This window comes from Bos indicus, chromosome 28, assembly GCF_029378745.1.
Source record: "Bos indicus isolate NIAB-ARS_2022 breed Sahiwal x Tharparkar chromosome 28, NIAB-ARS_B.indTharparkar_mat_pri_1.0, whole genome shotgun sequence".
Classification (NCBI taxonomy): domain Eukaryota; kingdom Metazoa; phylum Chordata; class Mammalia; order Artiodactyla; family Bovidae; genus Bos; species Bos indicus.
The window spans coordinates 10592065-10612608 of NC_091787.1; the positions used below are offsets into that span (position 1 = coordinate 10592065).

The 20544-nt window shown below is 39.8% G+C and overlaps 1 protein-coding gene across 3 annotated transcripts in view; it reads left to right on the top strand.

The window, feature by feature from the left end:
- The window catches only part of RYR2 (ryanodine receptor 2), an 832848-nt gene that overhangs the window by 764821 nt on the left and 47483 nt on the right, over positions 1 to 20544 (top strand). For 2 of the 3 annotated variants that reach the window (XM_070781952.1, XM_070781953.1), the window contains 9 exons: positions 1762 to 1866; positions 4678 to 4759; positions 7250 to 8586; positions 9347 to 9414; positions 12114 to 12261; positions 15923 to 16009; positions 16777 to 16995; positions 18458 to 18588; positions 20354 to 20396. In XM_070781952.1, coding sequence (XP_070638053.1) covers positions 1762 to 1866; positions 4678 to 4759; positions 7250 to 8586; positions 9347 to 9414; positions 12114 to 12261; positions 15923 to 16009; positions 16777 to 16995; positions 18458 to 18588; positions 20354 to 20396 — 2220 coding nt within the window. The remainder of the gene's footprint in view (positions 1 to 1761; positions 1867 to 4677; positions 4760 to 7249; positions 8587 to 9346; positions 9415 to 12113; positions 12262 to 15922; positions 16010 to 16776; positions 16996 to 18457; positions 18589 to 20353; positions 20397 to 20544) is intronic. The other variant, XM_070781954.1, reaches the window with a different exon arrangement.

Below are 20544 nucleotides of genomic sequence, written 5' to 3' on the forward strand. Positions count from 1 at the left end.
CATGAAGAGGCTTCAGCAGTGAAGAATTCGGACAGAGGTTGACAGAGTCCAAGTTTAGTTGACTGGAGTCAGGAGGGATGTCATCATTCTGTCCCTGACCTGGGTGAGGGCCTTAGCTCCTGCAAAACTCAAGGACTGTATCAGATTATGTACCTCCTTTGAGGAGGAACTAAAACTCTGTTTTCACTGCACTATTATTTGACTGCCCTTTCTCTATTCCTCTGTTCCTTTGTTTCCCTAAGATCATTGATTACTGAGATCTATCCAAGGGCAAGCACTGTGACCAGGCTGAGATCACAAAAATGGCTCAGGCTAAAATGGCTTCTCTTATGTCAAAAAGCTGCCCAACTTCAGAAGACAGAAGTCACGCGGTCCTGATGGCTCTCTTGAGGTCTCCTCTCTCTCTCCATGTAAAGGAAGGCAAGGGTAGCCCGGTCCTCACCCACCGTGCAGGGGTGGAGGTTGGAGAGCACTTTGCAAAGTCTGTCCCTTTTCAACTTCAACACCTTTATGTCTTAAGGCTAGAAAGATCTATTTAGTTTCCTTTCACAGGTACTGAATCTGGCACCTTACTTTTGAAATATGAAGATACTTGGCACTTACTGTCTTTGTTACTGAACCAAATTAGGGTCTGGTTGTCTGTGTGCAATAAAGCCAATCTGCTGACACCTGGTGCTGGTGAAGGAGAGTGCAGCATTTATTGCAGGCACCAAATAAGGAGTCCACGACAGCTAGAACTTAAAAGGCCTGAAGTCCCTGAAGGCTTGCTGGTAAAGCTTTAGAAAGACAGGATGAGGGAGGGGTCTTGTGGGGTGTGTGATCAGCTCATGGACAAGTTGAGAGAGGGGACTTGTGGGGTGTGTGATCAACTCATGGACAGGTTGTGAGAGGGAGCTTGTGGAGTGTGTGATCAGCTCATAGACGTTCTTCTGATTGGCTAGTGGTGAGGTCACTGGGAGTCAACATCATCAACCTGTCTGGGTCTACATGTTGGTGGGCAGTATATAGTTAACTTCACCCACCTAGTAGGAGTTTCAGTCTCTGCCAAACAGCTCAGAGGACATGGCTCAGAATATTATCTGTTGTCCTTGAGAAGGAACTAAAGGTCTTTGACTTTGTTTAATGGCTAAAGTATTATTATTTTGTCTTGCCTGTTTTCCTTTCCTTCTGCATTTTTCCCCTTCTTTGATTAAATTTATTGTTTGACTAAAGTTTTCCTACAGATAAAAGGAAGGCCGAGGACTTGAGTGGAGGTCTGTTTTGGGAGGGCCCCATAGGGTCCTCGGAGAAGGCAATGGCAACCTACTCTAGTACTGTTGCGTGGAAAATCCCATGGGCAGAGGAGCCTGGAAGGCTGCAGTCCATGGGGTCGCTAAGAGTCGGACACGACTGAGCGACTTCACTTTCACTTTTCACTGTCATACATTGAAGAAGGAAATGGCAACCCACTCCAGTACTCTTGCCTGGAGAATCCCAGGAACGGGGGAGCCTGGTGGGCTGCTGTCTATGGGGTTGCACAGAGTCGGACACGACTGAAGCAATTTAGCAGCAGCAGCAGCAGCATAGGGTCCTGGCTCAGTTATATCTTTTATCCTCAGCTCTAGGTCCTTAAGTGAAGCTTCCATTTTGACATCTTGTCAGTATCTTCAATGCAGTCCTCTCTTCCAGTCACTTGTTGCTAAAGTAAAATCTATTATTGTAAAGTTTAATTTGGCAGTTAATTTATCAGGAATGACTGTTGTTTGTCTGTTTCTGGCCCAGGGTCCTTGCACTGGCAACCAGCAGAGTTTGGCTCACAGCAGGCTCTGGGATGCTGTGGTGGGTTTTCTTCATGTATTTGCCCACATGCAGATGAAGCTGTCTCAGGTAAAGTCACTGTCCTCTGTCAGCCTAGGTGAGACACTGTACACTGCGATCATTGGCAAATTAAACACACTTTCCTGTGTCAGAATGTTATCTTTTTTAGATGACTTCTTTATAAATCTTTTACATGACTTTTTTTTTAATCCTTTTTTTTAATAAAAGAATTTTATGCAAACTGACAATAGGTGGGAGCCGTTATTCAAATTTGAGAATAAAAGATAAAGGAATTGACTATAATGGAGAAATAAAACAGTATAGTCACGAAACACTGTATATTTTACAATCCTTCATAGACCCACATTTCAATGATTACTCGCTGGAATTTTCCTCATCCATACATATAATTGGAAGAGGATTGTAATCTGCTGCAAATCCCTCGTTAAGGAGAGACAGTTTTCTTATAGGGTCATAAACAAGCATTTGTTCTCAAAAGATGACATTCACCAATTAACCGGACATTTAACTTTGAAAGTCAAAGAGAAAAAAATAGCAGTACAGTTAGGCAAATGACGAAGAAACAGATTTTTCACCATGCTTAATATTAATCTGGGAGCACATCTTGGAAACATGAGCATGCTGTTTTCTCACCCCTGTATTGCATGTGGAGTCAGAGATACATGAATAGAAAAACTCTAAATATGAATCTTGAGTAAATATGTCCCTTTGATGCAGGGAATTTTACTGGGATGTCCTGAGATCTGACATATCTGTTGAGTGTGGATATCTGTCAGGTGTCAAGAGAGGAGAGAATGCTAGATTAAAGTCAAAGGACTACCTGTCCAGCCCCCACAATTTCATTTATGTGTCCATCTCTTCCTTGAGTCTCCTTGCCTCCAGCAAAGTGAGGAAACTCACACCTCCACCCTGCCCTCCAAGCTGGAAAATATTGTCAAATAGAGCCAGGCACAGGTTAAAGTGGCAAGAACAGATTTAATCAGTGATAACTGTCACTGTAGGGAGGAAAATCTAGTGTGAGCTGAACTCAACTTGGACTTGTACAGAGATGATGGGAGGAGGAGGGAATGATCAGGGCTCAGGGAAGAGAAAAATTATAAAAGGCTGGTCAGTGTAAACGTGATGGGCCAGCTGTGTCTGCTAGCTGGCAAGTATTGACATTAGGATTCTACCTCCTACAGAGCCTGGGAGACAGACTCTAGCATCCTCAGGTGTTGGCTGGAACAAATAATAAATTTTTTTGGCAGCCTTGAGTTTTCTCAGGCAAGCACCCTAAGAGGGGTTGAGGTCTTCCTAGTGAAGTAGCTTTGAGCTGTTAGAAACCATGTCGTGTTTTGTTCTCTTTTTTTTTTTTTTTTTTAACTGAAGTGTAGTTGATTTGCTGATGAGACAGATAGCATCATTGACTCAGTGGACTTGAATTTGAACAAACTCCTGGAGATAGTGAAGGATAGGGGAATCTGGCATGCTACAGTCCATGGGGTCATAAAGAGTTGGATACAATGTAGCGATTGAGCAACAACAAATCGTTGATTTTCAGTGTTGTATCAATCTCTGCTATACAGTAAAATGACTCAGTTATATACATATGGACATTCTTTTTTTAGTATTCTTTTTCATTATGGTTTATCACAGAATATTGAATATAGTTCCCTGTGCTACATACGAGAATCTTATTTATCCATCCTATAGTTTGCATCTGCTAATCCCATCTCCCAGTTGTTCAAGGCTTTATAAACCAAGATTAAAGCCTACTTGGGAAGAGGGCCCAGAGGAGTTGGCTAGTTTGGTCAAGGAGAGAATCTTTGTCAGTATCTGGTTATTGGTAACTTCTACCAAATAAGGAAATATCATGATTGTTTCATCTAATTGCTAGTGACATTTTAGTAAGTAAAGAAAATCAACATGAACCAAATTTATCACAAGAGAGTTCTTATTTGGATGTATTTCCATCATTTTATTAACATCTAGCAGTGCTACCTAACAGTTGTTCATAGTTTATAGACCTAGTTGAGGTACCAACTATTTAGAAAGAAATACATCTCATCCTTCATACAGTGTTGAAATTTGGCTTCCTGTGTAGAAAAATTCATGTGAATAAAACAATACCTTGTGGGTGTGTGTGCATATATATATATAGGTATATGTATATTTTTTTTGAAAAAAGTATAGTTTTAAAATAAAAAACTCTGGTGACGCATGGGGTTATAATGCAGATATCAATATTCCATGTTTTCAGGCAATGAATCTAAGCATAGTGATGTTTATACACAACATATCTATATAAAATTTTTTGTTTCATGGTGAAAAATCAAAGACAAAAAACCCAGAAAATTTTAAACAGAGAAATACCCAAGAGCTTAATCAAGTTGGTAAATAAGATACTTGTGTGCATTTTTTGGCTAGATTTATGTCGGGTAAGTTTATCTCATATCACTGTCATGCCTGTGTTTTCCAGAATAAGTTAGTTTTACAACTGTATAGCATCTCAGTGTAGTAAGTTAGAAAGAAGAAAAGACAAGTCTAGTGTTTTCAAGGAGAAGAAAGATGCCCAGGGTTCTTGCCTACCTGACCCGAGGGTCTCCACCATTGTTTAGCTCTTCCATACTCTTGTTAGATTTATTCATTGTCCTTACGAATACTTTAAAAAATATGAGTTGAAATCAACAGTAAATACTCTTTGATTCTGAAGTGTGTATTTTTAATAAGCTGCAGATTTTTATTTGGCTTCTTTTTAGCTGTATAATGCTGTAAAGTCTGCTATTGGTAGAAAGGTATTCTTTTTGTGAGAATAAGTATGACATTCTTGCTGTGTAATTTTCTCATGTTATCTCAAATGCACTGTGTTAATACTTTCAGGACTCCAGTCAAATTGAGCTACTGAAAGAATTGATGGATCTTCAGAAGGACATGGTGGTCATGTTGCTGTCCATGTTGGAAGGTAGTTTTGATTTACATCTTCAAATCCCCATTATTCTTTGAAGGATTCCATATATGCTTGCTCTGGGAGTCAGCCTGCTGCAAAGGATAAAATATCAGTGCCAAAATGGGACAGATACCTCAGACTTATTGCTGGCTTGACTACTCTTTTCTCAAGTTAGTTTTTTTTTTTTAATTAAAAAAAAATCCTGCCAATCTCAGGTCACAAAGCTATGGAGTGAAACCAGTAGTACTTCATTTTATAGTGGTATTTTTCATTTCACAGTGATACTTTAAAGGGTATGCTCTTCAGAGAGTACCTTAAAGAGGGTTTTGTTTGTTGTCATTTTGTTTGTTTGTAATCAGTAGGGATTACAGATGTTTGGGGACACTCCAAATGCATAAATTGCTGCTTTGAGCTGACTGCCTTATAGCTCCTGTGGGTCCTTACATTTCTGCAGGTGGAGAAGGCAATAGAGAGCACCCCACCCACCAAGGCTCGTGGCAGCCTAAGTTCTCCCCGCTCCATGCCTCTTTCTTGGGTTTTCATTCTCTCTCTTTCCACCTTATTTTCCTTTGCTACTGTGTTTTCTTTCTATCTCAGGCAGTAAATATAGTGGGTAAGAGATTAGGTTCTGAGATCCGCCACCAGCACCCACATCTCACTTTCTGACCCAGGCAGCGTGACCCTGACATGAGTAACGTCTCTGTTTCTCACTTCCCTCCTCTATGAGACGGAGCTCAGAACAGCTTCTGCGAGCATTCTGTGAAACCATGTGAATGTGACCAGAGCCACTGCAGAATGTTTGCTATTATGTTCCCTATCCTTTTTTTCTTAAGTCCTTCTAATTTCTCTCTCTCACTTAGTCTGCCCTGCATTAGCTAATAAAGGTAGTAGACACACCTTGCTCCAGGACTTTAAAGATGCAGTGTTTGCTTGAAACCCTTAGTTGGCAGCCACTCTGTATTCTCCAACCACAGATCCTTTTCCCAGGACCTCAATTCAAGTTTTAGTCTAAATAGTAGCAACACAGACATAATAACTGAAGGAATAATGAATTAAAATTAACCTCGTTTAAGTACTTTTTCATCTGAATACCAGGTTTGTGAATTGGATAGTATCATTATCACTCTTTTGCAATTAGTGCAGAGAGGCTAAGAAATCTGCCCAGGTTGCTGTGCCAGCAGATGGTGGGATCTGGATTCAAACCCCAACAGCATGGCTCCTGAGCCAATGCCTTTTTTTTTTTTTTTTGGCTGTACTAGGTCTTCATTGCTGCCTGTGAGCTTTCTCTAATTGGGGTGAGTGGGGGCTACTCTCGAGTTGAAGGGCTCAGGCTTCTCATTGTGGGGGCTTCTCTCATTGCCGAGCATGGGCTTTCGGTGTACCACTTCAGTAATTGTGGCCTATGGGCTTAGCTGCCCCAAGGCATGTGGGATCTTCCTGGGCCAGGGATCAAACCCGTGTTCCCTTCATTAGCAGGCAGAATCTTAAACACTGGACCACCAGGAAAGCCCTTGGGCCCATGCTCTTAACTCTGGTGTTTACTGCCTCACAGATGAACTCCACAAACCCATCATCATGTATCTTTATTCTGATGCCCGTCTTTGTGTTACATATCACATTCTGTTCAAGGAATGATGACTCTATAATTTAGGGTAATATCTCATTTTCTCAGGCTTATTCATAATATGCCATTTTCCAGCTATAAACATTCTGAACTATGAAGAAATGTAAGGAGATCTTTTACATTTTACATCAGAAAGAACATCTAATTTGCCCTCAGTGGTTCCGTTTGAAGTCCTGGCCCTAGCTCTCAATAATCATTTTACAGCATACAATTTAATTTAACCTTGCTAAACACAGTTTCCTCAATAGTAAAATCATAATTAATAATAAAAACTACCTGTCTCACAGGTATTTTCAGGTATGAACATGAAATTAGGTGTAATGTCTGTGAGCAGTGATTTTTTTATCCCCAAAGGGCTAGGCAAACACTCATTTTTATTATTAATATGAGACTGGATTTCTGTTTCAGGCTTTCAGATAATATAAACGTCTGCCTTTTTTCTTTTTTTTAAAAAATCCTAAAGTGTGTTGCTTCTAGGATCAATTAAAGGGAAAAAATGTCAGCCTTTCATCACATATTGTTTACATGCATTAGTCTAATTACTTTGTAAATATGCTTTTGCATGTGTTCATGTAATCACTTTCTAAAATTAGAGTTTACAAGTAATTATCCATCTTTTCCTTCACACATTGGAAGAGAAAAGAGCTATCTTTGATTCAGGTGTCATATAAGATTTATATTGTTATTTTCTCTATAGGCACTTTTATTTAAGACATTTTAAGATGTTTACTATTTACCTGCTCAAGTTAGAAGCAACTTACTCAGTTGGACCAGGGTACAACAACTGAGCACACACTCAGCGTACATTGGCTCCTATCTGCCATCGACACTGGTTTTATTGGGAATGTTCATTTTGAGCCAATGCAATTCTTTATCCCCAGGCAATGTTGTTAATGGCACCATTGGCAAACAGATGGTTGATATGCTCGTGGAATCTTCCAACAACGTGGAGATGATTCTCAAGTTTTTTGACATGTTCTTAAAGCTCAAGGACTTGACGTCTTCTGATACTTTCAAAGAGTATGACCCCGATGGTAAGGGAGTTATTTCCAAGAGGGACTTTCACAAAGCCATGGAGAGCCATAAACACTACACCCAGTCCGAGACTGAGTTTCTCCTGTCCTGTGCAGAGACAGATGAAAATGAAACCCTGGACTACGAAGAATTTGTCAAACGGTTCCACGAGCCTGCCAAGGACATTGGCTTCAATGTGGCAGTGCTTCTGACAAACCTCTCCGAACACATGCCCAATGACACCCGGCTGCAGACTTTCCTGGAATTGGCCGAGAGCGTGCTCAATTACTTCCAGCCCTTCCTGGGCCGCATAGAGATCATGGGCAGTGCCAAGCGCATCGAGAGGGTGTATTTTGAAATCAGTGAGTCCAGCCGAACCCAGTGGGAAAAGCCCCAGGTCAAGGAATCCAAAAGGCAATTTATATTTGACGTGGTCAATGAAGGAGGGGAGAAAGAGAAGATGGAGCTCTTCGTGAACTTCTGCGAGGATACCATCTTTGAGATGCAGCTGGCGGCTCAGATTTCAGAGTCAGATCTGAATGAGAGGTCAGCGAATAAGGAGGAGAGTGAGAAGGAGAAGCCGGAGGAGCAGGGTCCGAGGATGGGTTTCTTTTCCATCATGACGGTCAAGTCCGCCCTGTTTGCCCTCAGGTACAATATCTTGACCCTTATGCGGATGCTCAGCCTGAAAAGCTTGAAGAAGCAGATGAAGAAGGTGAAGAAGATGACAGTGAAGGACATGATCACAGCCTTCTTTACATCCTACTGGAGTATTTTGATGAGCCTCCTGCACTTTGTAGCCAGCGTTTTCAGAGGCTTCTCTCGCATCATCGGCAGCCTCCTGCTGGGAGGAAGCCTGGTCGAAGGTGCGAAGAAGATCAAAGTGGCGGAGCTCTTGGCCAACATGCCAGACCCCACACAAGATGAGGTTCGAGGAGACGGGGAGGAGGGGGAGAGGAAAACCCTGGAAGGGGCCCTGCCCTCTGAAGACCTGACGGACTTGAAGGAACTGTCAGAGGAGAGTGACCTGCTTTCCGATATCTTTGGCTTGGACCTGAAGCGAGAAGGAGGGCAGTACAAACTGATTCCTCACAATCCCAATGCTGGCCTGAGTGACCTCATGAGCAACCCCGTCCCCATCCCAGAGGTGCAAGAAAAGTTCCAGGTAACTTACCTCCAGTCACAGCAGCTCTCTGGACTTCAGGTGGGCATGATAACTTGACATCAGCTGTTCTGCTTGTGCCAGAGTGGTATTCAGTAGATGACTTGCCAAAGAGTAATGGCTTTTTAGTAGGCAGAGCCAGCCGGCTTTTTGAAGGTCCTTTACAAATTATTTCATTAAACTATGAAGGTACAAACTCTGGTACTCACTCTCAAGATATTAGGCAGTTGATCAATAATCACTCCATCCACAAATATTTTATGAGGATTGGCCATGTGTCTGGTCCCCCTGGGTATCATATGGAATTAAAAGAAATGTAAGATGTAATCATTGCTCTCAAGTTTCCTTAAAGAGTTTATTAGAAAGATAAACCACTCATGAAAAAAATTAGAAAATCATTAAGTGGTAAGTAGCATAGGCCGCAGACTGTGGAGATTACGTGAGAAAATGGAAAGCTTAGTATGGCTTGGAGTAGCTGGTTGAGACTGAAGAAGTGGGACTTACGTTGGTTTGGAGGATGAGTAAGATTTGAGTAGGTGAATAAGGGAAAGAAGGTAGTTGTGAAATAAGTGGGAAGGAGCTTAGAAAGTTGGTGCTCCCTGCTGGCCTGGCAGGTGAGTGTGGGGAAAGGGAAATGCATGAACCAGCAGAAGGAAGGGCTCACGTGGCAGTTTTATCCCCTCGATTGAGGCAGGAGGGCAACATTTATAGGTTACAATTTGACACAGGGTCACAGAGCTTCCTGAACTCATTCAAAAGTGACGTGTTATCCCGCTTCTCTTTTCCCATGGACTCATCCAAGGAGCAGAAGGCAAAAGAAGAAGAAAAGGAAGAAAAAGAAGAAAGCAAATCCGAACCTGAGAAAGCTGAGTACGTGTCATTTCTGTGCCCTTTGCTTTGTGTCAGTGTCTTTCACACATCCTCTCCGTTCGGTTTTGCAGTGGAGAGAATCTCAGGTTGCAAGGTGACACCTGTCATCTCAGTGGAAGGCCTCATCCTCAGTGGGTGGGGATCAGTGTAAACACCTACCTGGAGGGGTGTGGGGGGCACTCCTGTCTCTTTCTGGTTCCATGAGGATTTTGTTTGTGTGTTTCTCAGCAGAAACGACTTTATGATTCCATGTGATATTCTCTGCAAGATGACTGTTGCAGTTTTTTTTTAATTGAGCCTCTATTCTGTCCTTGTAAAGAAGGGAGGGGACAGGCATTCTGAATGCCATCGCATAGACTCTTAGGGAGTGGTGGTGCTCAACACACTGTTCCAGGGCCACCTGCTTAAGAACCACCTGGAGAGTCTGTTAAAGACACAGTTTCCTGGGCCCCTGCACAGGTTCTGAGTCAGCAGGGCTGGTGTGGAGCTTAGGAAGCTTCGTTTTCACCTACAGTCTTGGTGCTATGGAGAACACAGTTATAAATGCATTACTAAGACATAAAGTGCTGCATATGAAACAATGAAAATGTGTAATTTCCTATAAAACTGGCTTCCTGTTAACAATGGAAACCTACATCATTCCCCAAGTTTGCACAGTTTTATATGCATATTTTTAAAATTGGGGAAAGCAAATTTTTAACTGCATAAGTACCACTGTTCTTGCATGGCACTTTATTTTTCTCCTCTTTTCTGTTATTTTCTTTGGCTTGTTTTCATTGTCTGTTTTTTCCCCCCTAGATTAGACAAATGTTGGTTTAGAATTGTGTTAATTTAGTTATACCTATAAAATTAAAATAATATTAAAGTGAATAATTCAGAAATAATTCTTGTTTCTAATATTTTCATGGGGAAACAGTTTTATTCAACTTTTTCACATGCATGCTTGTCATTACTAGAGTTAACCTTTTGAGTAATTTAACACTTTTGCAGGGAAAATCATATTTTTTAATTTCTAAGATATTTGAGAAAATTTAGAAGCGTTTTAAGCCCTAACAGCTAGTCATTGTTAAGGACTGAACGTTAAAATCAGAATTTAAAAACAAGGTATGTTGAAAAGTCACAGCCAAAAAAAGTCATCATTATTATTCTCTTTTCAGTTAAATATTTTATCATACACTTTGAAAGGAATATGCAATATATAGACACAAAGATACTTGAAGCCTGTAAAATTTTCAAACTCATACAAAAGAGAGAATGTATAAATGGCTGTTATAATGTACAGCCATAAACCCATCACCTAGTTTTAATACGGGCTTCCCTGGTAACTCAGCTGGTGAAGAATCTGCCTGCAATGTAGGAGACCCTGGTTCAATTGCTGGGTTGGGAAGATCCTCTGGAAAAGAGAATGGCTACCCACTCCAGTATTCTGGTCTGGAGAATTCCATGGACTATATTATTCCATGGCATCGCAAAGCATTGGACACAGCTGAGCGACTTTCACTTTAGTTCTAATAATTATTATCATTTTGCTAACCTTGTTGTATGTAGGTTTTCTTCTGCCAACCATCCCCACCACACACACACACACACACACACACACACACACACATTGTGGGGCCTTCTGTGGGACAAGTTGTTTTAAAGACAATACTAGTCACCATGTCATTTCACCTGTAAGCACCTTGTATACATTACTAATTTATATAACTTTTATACTAATTACTAAGTTATTACTAATTTGAACAGCTAAAGACTGTTTAAAGAACCATATTTATCATTCTATTTACACTAAACAAAATTTGCAATTCTTTAAATACTGTCTAATAGCTGCTAAATATTAGGCTTCAAGCTTCCTTTATTGTTTCAAAGGTGTATTTTTACCATTGGTTCGTTTGAATTAGGCCTCATATGAGGGTCACTGTTGTCTATTCTTCACAGTTGGAGCCATTCATTGTCACAGATCTTGCACTGTTGGGTCAGTTGTAAAAATGGCCATGTAAAGGACTATAACAATGAAACACAGACAAACATAACAGAGCTTGACAGTCATTTCAGTGGCAATTCTTAAGTGTTAAAAATAATGTTGGAAAAGCCTCATATGGGTTAAGTATGAGTTATGTTATGTGGCTTACATATATATGATTACATATGTACATAAATACATCTCCATGAAGGCTTGGTATTTTGTACCTGGAGAGGTTTAGGTATCAAATTTCAGTGCTCCCAATTCCATTATTGTCTGCAGAATTAACATATTGACATTGTCTATATCTGTCAACAACCAAATGCATATGCCTCTGATTTTAAATCCTGATAGCTAGTCAGTGTTAGAGACTGAACATTAAAATCAGAATTGAAAAATAAGGTATGTTGAAAGTCACAACTGAAAGAAAGTCTCCATTATTCCTTTTTCGGTTAACTATTTCATTGTACACTTGGAAAGCAATACACTGGGTAGAGATACAAAGAAAATTGAAGCCTGTAAGATGTCCTATAGAGCGGAACTTCACAGAGTTATCAATATATAGGAGACTATGATAAGCTAGAAATTCTACCCCTAATTCTAAAATTAGAAGAGGTATCAGTTATTTAAACTGATACTATGATTTGAATACTTGTATGTTTATGTATTTTGGCATAAAACTTGTTCAGTTCTTTGGTGTCTGGATGGTTTATATTTCACTCATTTGCATTCATAGAGGAGAAGATGGAGAAAAAGAAGAAAAAGCCAAAGAAGACAAGGGTAAACAAAAACTGAGGCAGCTCCACACACACAGATATGGAGAGCCAGAAGTTCCTGAGTCAGCATTCTGGAAGAAAATCATAGCCTATCAACAGAAACTTCTAGTAAGATGTTTTAGAATGAGTATTGTTTTTGATACATTGTAAGACCATAATCATTCGGGTGCAGTAAATACCCAATGACCTTCCCTCGGGTGGTAATCAGGGAACCCAGTCAGCCCTGAACATATATTGTGTTTGCTCATCTTAGTGTTTATATGTTAAAACCAGTGTCTTGGTCCATGGCTCCCTATTGTCAAACCCATAATCTCTGCACACATTCACATGACCCGAGACCACGTGACTTAGTGACTGCCAGCATCTTCCCAAAAGGACATTTTAAGGGTAAGTTAATTAACATACCCCAAGGCTCCCTCTTTGCAGGACACTATGTAAGGCTCTGCAATACATGATAGCAAAACAGATCTTCTAGGGGATAAGTAATTCATCTTGATGTTTCAGAGTGGGGTTAGTCAATCTTTCTTGAATTGCCCTTTTATTAAAAATCCAGTTATAAAAATATTAATGCAGTGAGCCAACTCTCCAATGATAAGACGATCTATTCAAAATTATTCTTAAAATGGAAATAAGTAAAAAAGTGAAAGAAGAGGGAGAAGATAGTTCTTTATGTAGTATCCTAAACATTTTCAGAAATGTTCCTTTAGTTAATAAAATATCTGCTTATATGTGGAAAAAAAATAAAGAAGATGTAGTTCTCTATTCCTATTCATACAGGATGGAATTGTTAAAAATTTTGTCTAAAAGACCTTTTATATGAGTATGTGTGTATATGTGTATAAATATTATATATTTATATCATATAAATAGGAAAAGATTGGGAGATGAATGTCTCAAATAAACCTACATGAGGTACTGACCAAAAATGTCAGACCTAGAAATTAAGAACAACACTCCATAATAAAGCCATTTGAAAGGCAAAATCATTTAACCTTTGAGGAAAAAAAAAAGACCAAAAACTCATATAGTATAGAACTTCACCTATAAGGAAAATGGATTGTTCTCAATCATGATATATTCTAACTGCTTGTACATAAATGTTTATATATATGACATATTTTAAATAATTTACAGGCAATGGCACCCCACTCCAGTACTCTTGCCTGGAAAATCCCATGGACGAAGGAGCCTGGTAGGCTGCAGTCCATGGGGTTGCGAAGAGTCAGACACGACTGAGCGACTTCACTTTCGCTTTTCACTTTTCAGCATTGGAGAAGGCAATGGCAACCCACTCCAGTATTCTTGCCTGGAGAATCCCAGGGATGGGGGAGCCTGGTGGGCTTCCGTCTCTGGGGTCGCACAGAGTCGGACACGACTGAAGTGACTTAGCAGCAGCAGCAGCATGCTTTCTTAAACTACATTGTATGTTTCCTGTATTATTTAATAAAGAGTAGACAGAATGCAAATGTTTTTGAGGTAACTCTGGATAATCCGTGGTTTGGTTTGTTGTCACAGTGGCCATGGCTGCCCGTGTGATCTGGCTAGAGTGTGAGGTTGTACAGGCGCTGTGATAAGCTGTAGCAGCCCCAGTGGGTTCCTGAAGAGTCTGTGTAACCACAGTTGAACAAAGCAAGTAATGTAGGTTTTTTCCCCCATCCTTTTGTCCCAGAGGTGCCTTCTTTTCTGTATTTCTTTGCACCATCACTTTCTTTGCACACCTGTTTGCATGCACAAGCCTAATCATGGCCACAGTCAGGTGCCACAGTGCCTCTCATGATGCCAGTCTTCGTGACCTCCCAGCTCAGATAACCAAAGTCACTAACCCAGCCCGTATAACCCAGTCCCACCTTCTAAGGAGAACCAGTGTGACTGACCCAGTTTGGATGCGGTGGCCAACTTTGGTCCTATAAATGGTGGCAGAACAGTCAGGATCATATGTTGGGAGATGACACCATCCAAGTCGGGTGTGTCTGTGGAGAGGGATAACTAATGAAGTATCATTCTGATTTGGCCTTATAATGCTAAAGCCCCTGATATATCCAGATAGATACTTTCTAGTCATCTTGTGGAGAAGGCAATGGTACCCCACTCCAGTACTCTTACCTGGAAAATCCCATGGATGGAGGAGCCTGGTAGGCTGCAGTCCATGGGATCACAAAGAGTCGGACACGACTGAATGACTTCACTTTCACTTTTCATTTTCATGCATTGGAGAAGGAAATGGCACCCCACTCCAGTGTTCTTGCCTGGAGAATCCCAGGGACAGGGGAGCCTGGTGGGCTGCCATCTATGGGGTCGCACAGAGTCAGACACAACTGAAGCAACTTAGCAACAGCAGCAGTCATCTTGCACTTAATATTAAAACAAATTCTTGGTATGTCCCCAAATCTTTTCACTTAAACCCACTTCTGGTCCAATCAGTGTTTTTTACTTTTCCCCCATAGCTTAATAAATGACACCAAGCATTTACTTACTTGCTCAGACCCCAGGATACAGAAGTTACCATCTCTTGAGTCCTTTCCTTTTTCCTACCTCAGATAAATCCAAGAATAATTCTCAGCTCTCTCTTTCAAATATATCCAGAATTTTCCCGGTTCTTAACATTTCCACAGCCACCACTGGTTCAAACCACCACCACCAACATCCTCTTTCTGCATCCTGCAGTAACTTTCTAACTGGTCCCCTGCCTTCCATGCCTCCAGTCTACTTTATACACAGTAGCTGGAATCATCTTTCCAAATCATTATCTGATCACATCAAGCCCTCTTCAGCTCCTTCAAGAGCTTGCCATCTCATTTACAGTAAAATAGTAATTCCAGTTATAATAATAAAATTAATGATTACCTTCCTCTGTAGTAACTTATCTAATCCTCATAACAAACTTATGAGACAGATTTTGTTGTTATCCCCACTTTACAAATAAGAAAAGTGATGCTTACAAGAGTGATTAAGTCTCTTGTCCACATCCTGCGGTGAGGAAGTGGTGGGGTCAGGCTTCATACCCAGGGAGTATGGTCCCAGCAATCAGACGCTGAACCACTGCACTGTAAGAAGCAACACTTTTTCTCTTTTTAACATTTCTTTTGTGTTTATTGAGATACACCTTACAAGCAACAGTTAAGTCTACAGACTTCAATTGTACAGCTCAGCTGGATAAATGTTTACACACATAACATCTGTGTAGTGACCGTTATCCACAGCCCAAAGCACAGATTTTTTATCAAAGGCCTACAGAACGATGTCCCCTTCTAACCTCTCTGACCTCATTCCTTCCCATTCTCTCCTCTTCTCACTGTGGTACCTTCTCACTATCCATCAAACACACCAGCACCACTCAGAATTCAGGACCTTTGCTCTCCAAGGTCTTTCTGTGATGTTCCCTTCCCACAGATGTTCACTTGATTATTTCCCTGTGGCATCTAGGCCTCAGCTCAAATGTCACCTCCCAGGAACCTTCCCTGACCACCCATCCAGATAGTACCCCCTTCCCTAAGTCCTTAGTCTGGTGGATTTTTCTTCATAGCATTTACCATTCCCTGAAGTTAGGCTATTTTTCATCTGTGAGTGTGCTTCTTTATTATCTGTCTACTCCATGATGGTTTAAGTTTTCTTATTCACTATTATGTTGACAGCACCAAATATGGGACTTAATAAATGGTAGCCCGTCAAGAAATAGTTTTTGGTAAATGTATGAATGCTTTATTTCAATTGCTTGCAAATTTCAAATCTCTTGATTCAATGACCTTTTAATAATTTTTTTCACCTTCAGAACTATTTTGCTCGCAACTTCTACAACATGAGAATGTTAGCCTTATTTGTCGCATTTGCGATCAATTTCATCTTGCTCTTTTATAAGGTACGTATGCCTTAGTCTTTTAATAACCAATATGAAACTACAAATAGACTGAATTGAATGTAATGATTTGACAGATCCACTAGTAAGCACATGAACACCTTTTCTGAAATGTGTTTTGATGAAAGAGAAAACCTGAATCTCAGGCACATCGCTGACTGTCTAGGACAGCAAGACTAGATTAGCTCCTTAGCACTGAGAAATGCCCCCACTGAAGAATATGGGATTTTAGAGGGTTTGCCCCAGTACTTATAGCCAGATTTGGCTGGATATGTCACATGTATGAATGTGTCACATGTATCTTGGTATGGCATACCTGTATTCCATTAAATTCTTTTGATCATTGACAAGACAGCTTAGCCATATAATTTTCCCCTGCATGCATTTTAACCCTGGTAACTGGTTAGACTAGAGGGAATTTTTAAAATATGATCATTATTTGCCATTTTTTTTCTATTGAATTTTAGTTGATTTACAATGTTGTCTAAGTTTCAGTTTATGGCAAAGTGATTCATTTATGTGTGTGTGTGTACACATATATTTTCTTTCTTAGATTCTTTTTCATTATAGGTTATTATAAGATATTGAATATAGTTCCCTGTGCTGGGTTTTTGAAAAGCTGTCTTTTCAGCCTATGCTTTTAGTCTTTTCATCATGCAGTGGCTTCACATCCAGCTATTTGCTGATAAGGCTGAGTTTCCATTGTTTCTTGTTTACCCTGATCTCTTAGAGAAAAATGAACTGACTGTTCTCTAAATGGTTTGAATCAGGTCTCCACTTCTTCTGTGGTTGAAGGAAAGGAACTACCCACTCGCAGTTCAAGTGAAAATGCCAGAGTTAGCAGCTTGGACAGCAGCTCGCCTAGAATCATCGCAGTGCACTATGTGCTGGAGGAGAGCAGTGGCTACATGGAGCCCACACTGCGGATATTAGCCATTCTGCACACGGTCATCTCTTTCTTCTGTATCATTGGATACTACTGCTTGAAAGTAAGATAGTAAGCCACCAAGGAACTTGTGTGTGTCTGCGTGCATGCATGCTGTTCTGGGGCAGCAGATTCTGAGATGAAAACTGCAGACACATAGTTTCTTAGGGACTGTTCCATCAGCACCTGAGGGGCAAAGGGAAGAAGCAGCATGGGGAAGACAGAGCAGTGGGGCTACAGTACAGACCCAACAGGGCATGTCACAGCCTCTGTTCTGAAGCTGAGACACCCCTTCAGGGTGGTCCTGGGCTGGGGGCATTGGAGCCTGGCCTTTAGAGCTCTGTGTTGACCAGTTACTGGCTACAGGCTGCCCTGGGAAGGGGATGTAGCTGTCACATTGAATTTTTTTTTTTCCCCACAGTAATTATTCACATATGGAAAATTTCACCTATAACTTGACAGCACAGCAGTGACCAACCCACTATGTAACTAGCAATGTTCAGTGTAGTAAAAATTCTAGAAATAGATCATATTTGACCTCCGAGTCGTTTCAGTTATTCTGCTACTAGGCCACATATTTCTCACCATCCTTGGCAGAAATGCTTCACAGTTTGTCACACATCACCCAGAAAACAGTGTAGCTTCATTCCTAGACCCTTTAAGGGAGTGGTATAGTTTGGTGAATAGAACTCAAGGTTGTCTCTCCAAGTGCTCAGAGCTTCAAACCTTTGCAAACCTCTTTTATCTTTTACTAACATGGCACTGTTATGCTGCAGGGCTTTTGTTTCACTGTTCCCTGCTTCCGATTGGGAAGCTTATACAAGAGTTTTGAAAAACTAGGGTCCGGAGTAAATGATTAGAATGTAAAGTTTTCTTCAGAAATACCTGTTCCTCCCTTTCCTTCCCTTGTTTTATGAGAGGGAAGGGGGGGTGTTCTTAGGTACTTGCACAATATTTGCATCTTTTTTGCATCTGTGTCTTGTGTAAACTCTGTGCATATGAAAAGAGTGTCAGTAAATTCTGGAGACATTTTGGCAAATTGACAAACATTTTTGCTGATGTTGAAATTAAAATTTATTTCAAAATAGCATATATAGGCATGCTGAACAGGCAGTTATTAAAAAGATTTTTCAAAGTTCTAAAATTTTTTAAAAGTATGCATTTTGGAACATTATAACAGTGCTTTCTTTTATTGCATCTCTCTATATATTATATGCAAAAGAAAAGAAATTTTATATACTCTTTTTCTCAATATTTAAAATTTATTTCATTAATGCAAATTATCTGTGAACCTCTCTGTGTTTAAAAGCATATGCATACATATACCTGCACTATCTTCTGTTTTTCTAAAACCTCTAGATGCCTCTTTCTGCCTAAACATGGCTGGTTCATATTCACTCATTGTTTACTTTCCTGGAAGTAACATGGGAAATATTTCTTTCCAGAAGCTGTTTTGTATAGATAGTGACCACAAGAGATGCCGGTTAATGTAAACTAATTTTAACATGTTTATTTTTCAAATGTAGGTCCCACTGGTTATTTTTAAGCGAGAGAAGGAAGTAGCTCGAAAATTGGAATTTGATGGGCTTTATATTACAGAACAGCCTTCAGAAGATGATATTAAAGGCCAGTGGGATAGACTCGTAATCAACACACAGTGAGTAAAGAATTAGATGAGACATTTCTGTGCTCAGAAAATTTCAGGATGTAAAATACTTGGCCAGAGTTCCTGCAGATTTGTCAAAAGTTTAGCAGAAGTGAGTAATAGTTATATATTCAGCCAAGAAAATCAAATGACTGAGCTCCATCATCCTCTTAATGGATGCCATCAATTTTTGCCCTCTGTGTTCTGATTTCCTCCATCAAAAATGGCTTTAGGTCCATTTCCACGGCAGTAATGGAACTTAACGTCCATTACTCAGTGTTCAGGGAAGTGTGTATACAACCTGCAATGCACGGTTATCTCACAGAAAAGCATAGAGGAAGCCAAAAGTATTCATTAAGGAAAGGGTTGTAGCATTAAAGGCAAAAATATTGAATTTCACATGTTTAATCTTAAGTTGGAAATTTTTAATTGGTATCATCCAACAGTTTGGCATATACCTAGCTAAGCATTATGACATGTAAAATATGACAGAAAAATAAATGCTTTTTCTGTGTACTAATTATTTAGCCTTACAAGATCAAAATCCAAATGACTAGCTGTTGCTTCAGATATAAATCCATCATTGAAGTCTAATTTACATTATTAGAGGTATTAATGATACAATATTTTCTAGTCGTTTGTACTACTTTAATGAAATAAATTCTTTTTAATTGTAATTAGTTTTTTTATTCTTAAAAAGTTATGATTTCTAGTAAGTTCAAATGGGGATGATTTATATGTGTGTTATTAACATCTGAAGGGCAACCCTGTAGCTCAGATGGTAAAGAATCTGTCTGCAATGGAGGAGACCCGGGTTCTATCCCTTGGTTGGGAAGATCCTCTGGAGAAGGAAATGGCAACCCACCCCAATATTCCAGTATTCTTCTTGCCTGGAGAATCCCATGGACTGAGGAGCCTGGTGGGCTACAGTCAATGGGGTTGCAAGGAGTCGGACATGACTGAGCGACCCGCCATAGCACATAGCCATATAAACATTTACTCTAAATGCTCAATATTTTGTTTGAAAGTGAAGATTTTGTTTGAAAGTGAAGTCACTCAGTCGTGTCTGACTCCTTGCAACTCCGTGGACTGTAGCTCACCAGGCTCCTCAGTCCATGGGATTCTCCAGGCAAGAATTCTGGAGTGGGTTGCCATTTCCTTCTCCAGGGGATCTTCCCAACCCAGGGATCGAACCCGGGTCTCCCACATTGCAGGCAGACGCTTTAACCTCTGAGCTACCAGGGAAGCCCAATATTTTGTTCAGCAACTCTATTTATTAATACTAAATCCAATCAAGTCTGTCCCCTTAGGTGAATTCTTAAGATGCCAGGATCATGTGATGATAATATGCTCAGTTTCCTTGAGTTTTCTCGAGGTGGGAATGAGTATTTTTTTAAAACTTCATAGGAGAAACAAGGACAGATTTTTAGATACTTTAATTTTTAAAGACAATTTACAAAGAAATGTATATATTGACATATTGTACATAAATAAAAATATAACTCCTTATTAATAAACATGTTCATATTTTTATCCATAACAATATTAGTCCATATGTTTTGTGATTTACATGGATATATTAACATTTTAAATAATATTTAATATTCTTATAGAAAAATTATAGAATAAGATGGGAAAAATGCATTGTAATTTCTGTGAATGAAAGAACATGTTTACATATTATTTTTAGGATTTTGTTTATTCCAAACAATATATTGTTATTTATCATTTTGTTAAATGATACTATATTTTACTTCTGTGCTTTTATATCTTTTAGGTCATTTCCCAACAACTACTGGGACAAATTTGTTAAAAGAAAGGTAATACTACTTAGAGCACTTTACATTTTCTATTTTTTCCTAAAGTGTAATTCAGATTTGAATTTGCTGTGGCTCATATGTAGAATGAGATATTGAGGTATGCTTTATCTGTCAATGTCATTTCAAAATGGAAATAGGATTGAATATG